Source organism: Thermobia domestica, chromosome 15, assembly GCF_964235325.1.
Source record: "Thermobia domestica chromosome 15, izTheDome1.hap1.1, whole genome shotgun sequence".
Classification (NCBI taxonomy): Eukaryota; Metazoa; Arthropoda; class Insecta; order Zygentoma; family Lepismatidae; genus Thermobia; species Thermobia domestica.
In genome coordinates this window covers 7,258,837-7,271,733 of record NC_137468.1, presented here as the reverse complement: position 1 = coordinate 7,271,733, position 12,897 = coordinate 7,258,837, and the positions used below count along the sequence as shown (strand labels likewise).

At 37.2% G+C, this 12,897-nt stretch overlaps 1 protein-coding gene across 2 annotated transcripts in view; it reads left to right on the top strand.

Annotated features, from left to right (window-relative positions):
- Positions 1 to 12,897, top strand: part of IA-2 (tyrosine phosphatase IA-2) — a 775,584-nt gene that overhangs the window by 181,309 nt on the left and 581,378 nt on the right. Inside the window, exon 7 of one of the 2 annotated variants that reach the window (XM_081741273.1) lies at positions 4,764 to 5,249. In XM_081741273.1, the coding sequence (XP_081597399.1) occupies positions 4,764 to 5,249 (486 nt within the window). Of the gene's footprint in view, positions 1 to 4,760; positions 5,250 to 12,897 lie in introns of both variants that reach the window. The other variant, XM_081741272.1, reaches the window with a different exon arrangement.

Sequence of the window (12,897 nt, the reverse complement as noted above, 5' to 3'; positions counted from 1 at the left end):
ACAGACAAGATCATCTTGAAAGCAATCGGAACGTCATTGTCTCCCTTCCACACACTCTAAGTAGCAAACACTATGTTTCTGAATTAACAAACAAAACTACTACATTACCTTGAGAATCGGGGTTCACCAACAAGCATTAGAAAGGAACAGAAACGAACTGTATTTTTTCTCCTTTTGTTTTAAATGCTTTGCAACATAAATATGATCATTGTTTGTTAATGTGACGAATCCATGTAGAAAACAAAGGGCATCATCAACTCAATAAATCCTTTTGGACTGAACTACCCACGTCATGAAATCGTAGAATATCAATGATGCCTATCCACCGGTAAGGGACATACACTCCGGTAAGGGACATAAAACACAATAACTCTGCTAAAGATGGTGGATGGCATTTAGTATATTCCAGAAATCTATTGACGGCTCCGGAGCCGGTACTGTGACGTACAGTGAACCGTTGTAAACGACCTCGTTTATGTGTACACCCACTGTTGCTGACGCGCCTGCACCCTTCGGAGTACCGCTCGGGCCCCCTGCTGCGCTTCTGTCCTGACTCTGTTATATAGCATTCGTGCTTTTAGTGGCCACCTAGCACTGGTTCGCGCTTTATGCACTGTAGTTTTTAAGCCGTATGTCCACACTGTGTTTATACTCATGACCTCATCACAGTTATAAATAACGAACCGTAATCACTGCCGCACGAGCCAGAGTCACTACCAAGTGATTTGGGAGAGAAACTAAATAATACCCAAGATCTTTGTCGGTAGTTGCGGTGGTTAAAATTATATACCCTCACGTACCAAAAAGTTTTAACCTCAATTTTTATTTATTTATTTATTTATTTATTTATTTATTTTTTGTAGCTTAACGAAAAAAATCTTGTATTTGAGGTTAAATTGATACCAAAGAACATCAATACTCTAGATTTCATATATTCTCTCATACAGTAAGTACGTGAGGGTTTAACCGTACGAATATTTTTTTAAGTTTAACCAAAATATTTTTAAATCTCTGGGAAACAGGTTTGTTTGACGCCAATTTAAACAATATCAATATTCTAGGATTTTTATAGATTCTTATGCTCTAAGCATGTGAGGTTTAACATCAATATTTTTGAGTTTAGCTAAAAGTAACTTTTAACCTCTGGAAAGTATCTGTTTGGCATCAGTTAAACATCATACTGTAGACTCTATATACCCTGTCATACCCCAAGTATGTGAGGGTTTAACCTCTCCAATACTTCTTAAGATTTAACTATAAAAAATCTCTTAATCTCTGAGAAACACATTGCTGAAATGACCTATTTCTTACAATTAATTTTTAACATACAGTATCAAAAATAGTGTTCATCAGCATCAACGACCTTCAGTCAACGTTCTGGAAGGCCATGGGTTCCATTGCGGTAGAACTTGGTGGGCCGTGAAGCGAAGAATGTATAAAGTGCATTTTGCACCTCTACTAGGGATTTGAACTGGCGTCTTCTAAGGTGATTGTCCAAGGAATGGAACGGGTGATAATCGGACGGCGCAATGTCCGGGGAGTATGTTGGATGCAATAGTGTTTCCCATCCAAGGTTTAGAATGGTGTCCCGCGTCATCCTAGCCACGTGAGACTTAGCGTTGTCCCGTAACAGGAGGACCCCTTTGTGATTCAGAAGTGCTGGCTCCAGAGTTTTGAGTTTTTCTTGAACATAGCTCAACTGCTGAGAGTACATAGTTGCATTGATGCTCTGACCAGCCGGTAGCAGTTCCTGATGCACAATACCGCGAGCAGTCCAACAAACACACAGGAGAGCTTTCTTCTGGTTTCGATTGATTTGGAACCAGTTCGTGGGATGCTATCCAATGATCACGGCGCTATGGAGCTTCGTACAGAATCCATTTCTCATCACATGTCAACACTGTCCAGAAATGGCTCCTTCCTCAGACGAGACAGCAAAGAAACACAGGTGTCTGCTCGTGTTGCCTTCTGGCCCGGAGTCAAATCATGCGGGACCCGTCGACCCAACTCGTAGTGCTTCTCAATTTGATGGAGGTGTTACCAAATGGTTTCTCCACTCACACTGAATTGTAGTTCCAGTTCCTCACATGTCTGATAACTGTTCGCCTCATTGCTGTCTGCAGATCTTCATTTTGTATACATGTGTTGGTCTTCCGGCACGTGGTGCGTCTTCGAGTGTTTCGTCACTGTTCTTAAACTTGTTCAACTACAGCTGCACTATCCGCGTAGTCATGACACCCTCACTAATGGCCTGGCATATCTTCCGCCCCGTTGGAGCGGTATTTGACCCCAGTTTGAACTCGTATGGCATACACGCCCTTATGACGCTCTGTGGAGGTCCCATGTTCATTCTGTCCGTACAAGTTCACGATGTAATTGAACTGTCACAATCAAGCAGTATGTTGGATATACCCACACCAACAACTGACCTTCGTCTTTTCTCCATTCGCATTAAACTCACGATGTGAGAACCAATTTAACACAGACCTTAAAAAAAAAAAAAAAAAAAAAAAACGATAGAACTTTCTTGGTTACCTCAATAGTTGGATCAACAAAATGAATTTCTGTCGCAGTTAGTTTTATGATGGCAATAACTATGTTAATTATGGTGCTTGTAATTATAAAACTACCACATAATTGGAAATACTAAGACCATCACAAGATTTTATAATTACAAGTACCATAATTGACATGGTTGTTACCATCATAAAAATCACTGCGACAGCAATACATTTTGTTGATCCAGCTATATTTTTAACCATATAATATTGTCATCCCAGCTATAAGTATTGCTGGAACCATATTGTTGTATTCAGTCGTACTTCTGGTTGTTTCAACTATATCTTTTTTTAGAGTGAGTCATGCTCAAATGGGCACACCCAGTTTAATTGCATTACCAGGATTTTCCAATGCAAAATGATAGATGAATGATATATTTTTTCTTTAAACGATAGAAGAATGCGGTGACATTGAAAATTTTATTGAAGTTATATTCGAAATATATGAAATGCTATAACAAGGCAGAATAGCGAATTTCCAAATATAGTTTTAAAAATGAAAGATGGTGTATATACTTATATGGTTGACACCGAAATAACGAATTTTTTATACCTCTATTTCTGACATATAACTCTTGGCCAATAAAACGTCTGGATTATTTTGATATTCCTGACAATTCCGATAATATCAGTGTAGGTTGAGCAGATACAAACTGTAATATCAGTACAGATACATATCGAAGCCACAGAACTATTCATTTTTAAAATGTTAAAATCAACTAAAATCTAAAAAAAAAAAAAAAAAAAAAAAAAAAAAAAAGTAGCAAATTTATGAACATATTTATTTTCCATACTTTATATGGAAAACCATTCTACATTTGAAATATTGGAGAAATCCCTATCGCTAGTTTTCGTTGTTTATCGTTTCAAAAATTGAAAGTTGAAAAATTTTGGAAATTCTCGCGGATATGATTATAATTGTGTTGCATGGTTATGTATGGTAAAATCCTTGATGTCTATAAAGGTAAGGGAAACCCCTTGAAATACGACTGTAAATTATTATAGTAGTCGTGCTTATAACACTTCCACTATCTGGGCTTCGCTAACAGTTTAAGAAAAGTGGTGACAGCTGTAGTCATCACTGGATGAGCCACCAACAGCTAAGATTTTGCCTGACAAGTATTAAGAACAGAAACAGTCAATTTTGGAGGTTAAAGAAAGATCTGGATATATTAAAGAGCATAATGAGTAGAGAAATATTCTTTTGAAATAAAGTGTAAATGTTGGGGCGAGACTACTATATCAGTATTCTTATTAATAGTAAAAGCACCTTACACCTTAATAGTAAAAGCACCTTACACCTTAATAGTAAAAGCACCATTCAGTTCTTATAGGCCGAAGATATTTATTTTCCACAATTTATGAGGAAAATTGCATCATCATCATCATCATAGGTATTCTGCCTTTATTGACAGGTCACTTGCCGCAGCTGAGAAGCTTCCATGCTCCACGGTCCTCCGCTAACTTCTTCGTCTTCGCGTATGATCTTTCTGTTTTTATATCATCCATTAATTGTAGTCTCCTTCGCCCCCTCCCTCTCTTTCCCGCCACCATACCCTCTAGTACGTCCCTCATGATACAATCTCTTCTTAGGCAATGTCCCAACCAGTTTCTCTTCCTCTTCCTAATAATATCTAAAAGTGTTTTTTTTTTCTCACCCACCATTTCTAACACTCTCTCATTCGTTTTCCTCTCAACCCAACTAATTCTTTCCATTCTTCTCCACACCACATTTCGAAGGCTTCCAGTCGATTTTCATCACCTTTACGTAATGTCCACGTTTCCGCCCCATACAGTACAACACTCCACACGAAGCATTTTATGAGTCTTTTTCTCAACTCTTTATTCAAGGTCCCACAAAACAGACTTTTCTTCCTCCTAAAGGCTTCTTTCGCCATTCCTATCCTTGCTTTTATTTCACGTTCGCACTTCATGTTATTACTATGGAAAATTGCATAGCATGTGAAAAAGTTATGAAAATCTTAAAAATAAATATCATGAATGCAAGATATTTGCTTCGTTGTAGGAAAACTTATATAGCATCTGAAAAGTTAAAGAAATCTCAAGATGAATGTCGTGTGTGTGAAGAAAATCCTTATGTGGAAAATTTTACAATATCTGAAAAGTTAGATACCTCATATATATGTGTCATCATTGTATATAGAATATATGTAGTAACTTGTACTTTTTCTTGCCTTTCAGTAGTTCTGTCAATGGACGAGTACCCTACTTACTATGGCAACCCTTATCATGACTATGTCTACAAGAAGAAAATGGAGAAAAAGATCTCAGAACCTGCTATTCCGTTGGAGTTTATCAATGATGACAGCGGCGGAGGGGAAGGTCCTTTGCCTACAAAGATCTTCCATCGCGAATACAACACTCCAGACTCCTTTCGAGAGGGTTTCGAAGTCCGGGACAAGAAAGCACGATGGGCAGAGAAACCGGAGCCTATTCGCGTGGAATTTGAAGACCGGAGAGTGAATCTGCCAACTGAGGAAGAGCTCCGACGCCTCGCCGAGCTGTTGTTCGTCAATGAAGTTGAACAACAGAATGACGCACGAGAACCAAAGACTCCGTTTCAAAGTCAGAAGGAGAAGTTTCTAGAGCAGCCTGTAGGCTCTGTCTACACGGAAGGAGGGCTAGTGTACTTGCCAGATAAATCGACTAAACAACTCCAGAAAGCAGCAGGTAAGAAGATTCTATAAGAGTAGTTACACAGTAATTATTTTTTATTGACATAAAATGCCACCATGTTCGATACTTTCGAGAAGACCAATAAGCAATAGCGCAATTTGACTTTCCTCTGCGTTCATTCCTCTTATCCATAAAGAATTATTATTTCCACTCCGTGGTCTTTCGCCATTATTCGTTCTCCATGTCGAATTTCTAAAACTTTTCTCTCTCTTGCGAGAGCTGTTTTATATTTTTATAAAGTCTCTTCTTCGTAACTGCATCTAGGTATTCTATCCTTGGTCTTCCTCTTCCTGGTTTTCCTTCTGCCTTTCTCTCTATCAAGCAAGCTGCTCCTTCTTTTTCCTGTTATCTTCTTGATCTGTCGTCCTTCATTAGTTTCCTTTAGTACGTCTTCATTCCTTTTCCTTTCGGTCCACATGCGAAGCATTCTGCACCAACACCACATTTCAGACTCTTCCAGCTGGATATTTCAGCTTTTCTCAATGTCCACATCTCTGATCCGTTGATCCGTAAAGCGCAACGCTCCGTATCAAAGTCTTAATAAATCGTTTCTGGACGTAAAACGACACATTTCTTGATGTTAGTAGTCCTCTTTTCCTATTGAATGCTTGTTTAGTCTGTGCTATTCTGGAACTTACATCTTTTTCACTTCTTCCGTCCGAGGATATTAGACTTCCTAAATAGGGGAATGTTTTAACGTCTTCGATTTTCTCTTCCTTTAGCCACACGTTTGCTCCTTCCTGTTCTGCTCTTTTTCACTTTATCACTTTGGTTTTCTTCTTATTTATGTTTATATTTGACGTAATATTTATTTATTCCATATTCGAGAGCATCGAAAAATGACAAACGACTGCTTTTACTTTATTTTCCCTCATGGCGAGAGTGATATCTAATGTTTACATAGCTGTGAATTTCTTACTGAGGCTGTCGTTTGAATTAGGTTCCGTTTCCAATAAAATTGGATACTAGAATCTGCAGAATCCTTTATGAATATTTTATTATGTCTAGTGAATATTCCATATGGTTGTGAATCTCTTGATGAATACTGTCGATGGCTCTGGGTTTCATTCTGCATGATACCAAAAGCTGTATGCTCCTTTATGGATATCATATTATGCATAGTGAATGTCTAGTATCATCTTGAAACTCTCCCTGAATTTTGATACCCACAGTTTGTAGAATTATTGACTAAGTTTGGCATGTCATTCAATTAACAAACTGATGTAGAAAGACATAATTATTAGATAAACACATCAGTTGTTCCTTTGCAATGACAAGATCTGCAAATGCTGCAAGGGTTAATACCAGTTAACTTATCCTGGGCAGTTCATCGGACTTTCATTTTGGCTGTCACGCAATATTAAAATGCATGCTGTTAATGGTTTCGTATGTAATTTATCACACACTTGACATAAAAGAGCCAGAACCAGCATTGTTGCTTTCTATTATATGCATTACAATTTTCTACTAGAACTACCCATATATGTTAATTAGGATTCATGCCAGGACTCTGGCGTGAATATGACTTTTTGTCCTTTTGTTCGTGACAGAGCTGTCTGTTTCTTCGATAACATGGAACTCCATCTTTGTGCCCTTGAATATTCTGCACTGAAAAATATTTGATATTGTAGCAATGCCATCTCAAGGGATGATGACGTATTGATGTTGCCATCACATTTGGAGCTCTGACTGAATACATTCATATCGATTCCCCCACAATAACTGAAAACATATCGTGTTCCGTTGTCGACTGGAAGTGATTCAAGGTGAATTCATAACCGGATGAGTGGCATGCCTCTACACTCGTATGCTGAAAATTACGCATTCACTTAACTGAAAAAAAAAAAAACGGTCCGCCAGAATGCAAGGGTTATTGGAGCATGTTCTTGGTCCTCTGCGACGAGTGTTTTATGCACACAATGGAGGTTTATGTCAACCGTTTCTTGATGAGAAAGCTTATGTCGGTTCTGAAACTCATTCGCAGCTGCTAAGCACCCTCAGTAGCGTTGTTTCGCGGATTGGCTTTCGGAATATGCTTGATATATGGAAGATTATCGCGAATCCTAATGGCATTTTGTGAGGGGCAAACCCATTCTTGCTTCTTGAATGTCACTAGCAGTCGGTTGATGGTAGCAAATGGAACTTTTGGATTAGCAACAACTTAATGCTGACTGCACCAGTATCAATTTACCTGTTGATTTGGCCTCTACATTCTTTAGTTCCTTAGATTCCTTAGGTCAAGGTATATTTCTCCGGCGATCCATTCCCATAATGTTTATTTAATGATAAATTAAAAAGTTTTCAGGCATGGAATACAGAAAAGACACCATTACTTACCATGACAATGATTTTTTCAGGTGTCTTTTCTCATGTCATGATACTCTAGTTGCGATTAGATGTCTTATAACTATCAGAAAAGACCCAAACTCGAAGTACATTGTGCAGTAATGTGCATAATCTAGAATGCAAATCTGAATTAAACTAATATAAATTGGTATTTTCAATTGTTGGAACAATTATTGAAAAAAGAATCAATTCCAAAGCAACAAAAACAAAAATACTACAAATGAGGTGCAATAGACGCTCCCTTCTTTTGAAACTTCTGACTGTTTTAACTATATCTGCAGGATAGATCAAAATGTATCTACAATATTGACCTAACTGTTTAATGTTCGCAGAAAAATAAGAATACATTAGGGTGACTTAAATGGAATTCGTTATGTAAGTAGCTAAAAGAAACGTAGCATAGTACTTTTGTTTCAGAATTATCTTGTATGCACTGGTTTTTAGACATAAGTTTTGAGCTATGTACACTCATGCCCAAAATTATTGTCTCATGTCTATAAATATGTTGTTGTAGAAATATAAATTGATAACGAATTCGCCCGGTATTTCTTATAATGTTAGTATGTATATAATCGGCAAAGACATGTATGTGGCAAATTTCATGTCAAAGGAGCACTAAATAAGGACAATAAAACGAAAATAAAACTTTCTTGTCCATTTAGCAACATTTTGTTATACTCATTCTAATTTTCGTATTTATAATTCTTTTGCTATGAAATTTACCACAAATATACATTTCCCGATTATACACATAGTATCAGTATTAAAAGTACCCTGCAAAATCATTATCAAATTATATTCTTACAAGAAGACAATTATACATATGCGTCAATCATTTTGACATGAGTGTACCTCCAGAAATAAAACTATATATAATCAATCTATATAAAAATTGAAGTGATTGTGTTTGTAACTTAGTAAGTCTTGAACCACTCCAGTAGGTCCGTAAAGAACGTAATTCAAATTTTGATTGCAACATATCTAGGCATTTTTGAACAAGAAAAAATATCCTTTCAATGCATTTTAACGTTACCTGTGTAGATTTTTGGATGTTGATAAAAAAAAACTATGCCCTTCACGTTAATGCTCCATATCAATTAAAACAGATTAAAGTGTGAATATTAACCCTTTCACAGAGGAAGTCGACTTTTGTCGATAGAAAGAAAATTTCCTTAACATGCGAATGTCGACTATAGTCGACGTGTTAAAATTTGTTTGTCCGTATCTTGGCTTTGTCGAGAAAAGTCGCCAAAGTTGTACCGTTCAATTTTTTGTGTTCTATTGTTTTCGATAAACAGTAGAAATCACACAGAAAACCTTTGGCGACTACAATCGACAAAACCAAGATACAGACAAATTTTAACACGTCGACTATAATCGACATTCGCAGGTTAGGGAAATTTTCTTTCCGTCGCCTTCCACAGTGAAAGGGTTAAAACCTATCAAAATAACGTTGTGTTAGTATGGTTTTTAGTGATACCAAACGCAGACTAACAATAAACCTTTATTTCAAAGTAAAATTACTAAAAACATCGAAATCAAATTTGAACGCCCGTTGTACCTCCATATAAAAATAAATGAACTAGCTACGTAAAATATAAGATGGCAACCAACCTTAATTCTCTAAAGTCACTGAGGCTCTGTAGAAGCACAGAAGATCCTGATGGTATACAGTCTGCTACCTCAACAACAATGCTTGCCTGAACATGAATGTACATGATGTCGATCACACTAACACTTAACTCATTCTGCCAACCCTGACCAAGTAAAAGTCAAGTCAGAGCACTAAGCACTGGCTCTAACCCTCTTCCAATGTTCGGAAATGAAACTCCTATTCCTGTATTTTAGTGGACCGGATTGCGACCTATCTGGATTACTAATGATAGGGAGAGGGCATCTGAGTGTCTGTTCTTCATTGTTCCGCCGTCAGCTGGGCTCCGCGGATTTAACATGCTACAGTCTAGGCGTCCATCTACATCTTTCCGATTAACTAACATTATTAATCGCCGTTTCTTGATGATATGCTATGACACATTAGATAGCTTCCCACGAATGTTAAGAAGTAATATACAGCAAGCACTCTCTCATGTTGTAGCATAATCGCATAGGAATCTGGGAGTTAGATTGAGGTTTTGTGCACTGGACCGGGTGGTGTGAGACCAGTGCCCAAGCCAATTTCCTGTTTCTGTTTTATCAAACAGCTCATGGTTGTATGGTTAGCGTACATACCCTTGGTGCATGTGGCTTGATATCGTTGTCAGATGGGAGCTCTTGAGCCTTTGATGCTATGCTAAGCTGTAGATTCTTATCTTGTTAGTCCTTAATGGTGAAAATGACGGTGTTCTGAAAATCAACCATCAATAAGCCATAATGATATACTTTGCGCTGGGAAGCAGTGCTAATACAAATGCGTAGATAGAAAACTTTCTGGTACGTGGGATCTCTAATTCGATTCCAGCATGCGCCAAGTAAACTTTGTGGTGAATAAACACCGTGTGTGGGGGGTTCACCCACTTTCTTCGGGGTTCACGCACTATCTTCATTCCACTATTTTATTCATTTCTCATTATCACCGTCTCCTTTAGCCTAACCGGCATAACCGTTGGACGTAAAAATCATAGAAAGTGTCCTTAAGTAAGACTTACCTACTGTATATTTCAATTCTTCTTCAGAATTCTTCCCCAGGTGAAAAAAGAAGTTTTAAATATTCATACATATACACGTAAGAGGATAAATATGAGACTTTCGATTTGATGTATAGATTTCTGAACACGATAGTCTACCTATAATAAATCTGAACCAGTTTAAATTCGAAATCTTCACATACGTGTCTCTAAATTCACTATAGTTTTAAATAATGGACCATACTTAATTCTTGTATCATTATCCTTGACTCAAACCTTTTCCTCTCCTCTCTCACCCTTACTCGTTAATAATAACTCCAGCATCTTGAAATAATAGTTACGCCCTCGCCCTCAAATCACATTGACACCTTTCTCCTTCCTCACTTTTATTCTCAAATAATATTGACATTTATGGCTTCAACCTCAAATCACATCAATGCCCTCACTCTTCCTCAGATTCTGGACCAGCTTTACCATATGTGCAGCACGTGAATTTGTACGGGGCGGCAAAATCTATAACAACTATATTATTTAAAATAAATATTTCTTGTTGGAAACAGACTTCATGATGATGGTAGTTAAATTTACTAAGCTGACCTTGTATTTCAATAATACATTCATAAATCATGTTGAGGTCGCATTAGTTTAAGGGCACATGGATCGTGCTAAAGCAAATGGTCAAACAAATCCCAGCATGAATTGATTGATTGTTGTCAAATACAAGAACTCAATTCTTGAACAGTAGCGAACACCTATTCTATTTAGTTAGTTATCACAGTTTTGATATGGAAACTAATCTTGTCTTTGTCACAAACAAGTTCGTTATCATTGAAAGTGGAAACAAGTTTTTTTAATTTTTTTACCAGATGTTGAAGGAAAATTAAGAAGTAAAGATAAAAGTGCTAGTTGCACTGAAATTGCAAACTGATATATTGAGATTAAAGCTCGATATTGAATTCTATAAAAAGAATTACCATCTTTCCTTTGCAGGTGTGTTTGCTTTATCTTTCACTAAATAGATTATTATTTAAAGAAAACAAATAGACACAACAAGATTGTAGTGTTTCTGCTTTTCTGATTCCGAGTGCTTTTTCTCCTCCCCTTCGTTGTTCATGATGGGGTAGCATAGCATACCTAAAATCGTGACTTTTAAGATTTGTTTTCTGGAGAAAGGGCCGGCCAATGATGCCATTGCACGGGGCGACAAATTGCCTAGGCTGGCCCAGCTTAAATGATATTTGCACTGTCACTCAAATTTGCCATCATCCTCAATTATATATTGGCAGCTTCATTTTTATTCGTTCTAACTGTAAAAGTTCCTTTACCTTAATCACTCTTATATACTGAAATGATGAAGGGTAAGGTTGACAGTGATCTTAATAGCATGAAATGAGTATAGATGCACTACTTGATCTTACTGATATCAAGATGTTTCTTCGGATAATTCTATAAACAAGCAATTTACAGCCAAGTAACATCTTACGTCAGTTATGGCATTCTTCCCTTTTCGAATTTCTTGAGTAGCAACGACATTTTGAGTGTTCATTGATTACAGGGACGGGTACGAAATGCTTAACGACTATAAAATGCGATATAATCTTCTGTTTCATGTGCAATTGAAGGGTAAGGGGAAAAAAGAAGGAATGTCACAAAAATGCATTTTCGAGAAAACGGCGTTTTATTATTGAAAACCGCGTATAAAAGAATAGAATTAGTCAAATCTTTTGCCTTTTTTTTTTTTTTTTTACATCTACATTTCTACATCTACGCATGAATGGCATATACATTCAAATAGTAGGGGGCGCGGTGGCTCAGTGGGCCGGTGGGTGTAGCCGAGCGGTCTGAGGCGTTAGGCTGATGATCGTTAGGTGAAGCCCATTGGGGGTTCGAGTCCCTCTGTAGTAGCAAGGGTGGAATTTTAACTGTCCTCGATGTTTCTGTGTTCGTGTCCCTGTCGTGTCTAGTAGTCCTGAAAACTTACAACTTGATTATAAAATTAACGTGTGCTACAAATTTCTAACTAGAATGACTTAGTATCTTAGAAACTTTTTATACTTGGGGGCAGAGCGTAGCTCATCTGAAATTTGTAACACCGTGTATTTAGACAAACTCAAGGATGGATTTAACTAATCTTCTTAGGGTAAGAAATGAAATAAACAATTTCTTTTGGATATTTTCGACATCACACCACAAGCTATCAGGACTCGAAATGGTTTTAACTAGAAAAATCTACTAAATCTTAATGGCACAGAAACTTAATCATTATGATTATCAAACATCGTAAATAGATGTGATACTCACAGGTAGTTCAGCTCTGATAATCTCCAATCGATGTTTTTACACTATGTGATCTTAATTACAACTCCCCAGTCTACTCTCCGTCCTCAACCAGCACAACCCCTTTCCGGGATTCAGGTGCTTCCTGGTTGTAGCGTGGAGCTTAGCTCAGGTCTCCTTATGCAATGTCTTACTTTGTTATTTCCGTATAGGAAAACATCCTATAATTGTGGTGTGATGCCTATGTTATCTGTTTTTATTTTCCTAAGCAGTTTGAATATCGCTTCCTTGTTTTATAATAAACAAAATAAATTTACAAAATACATGTAAGGATTTTGGGTACTTTACAAAACGATTCACGCCGTAAATTCAAAAAGACAATTTTGATTATGCGG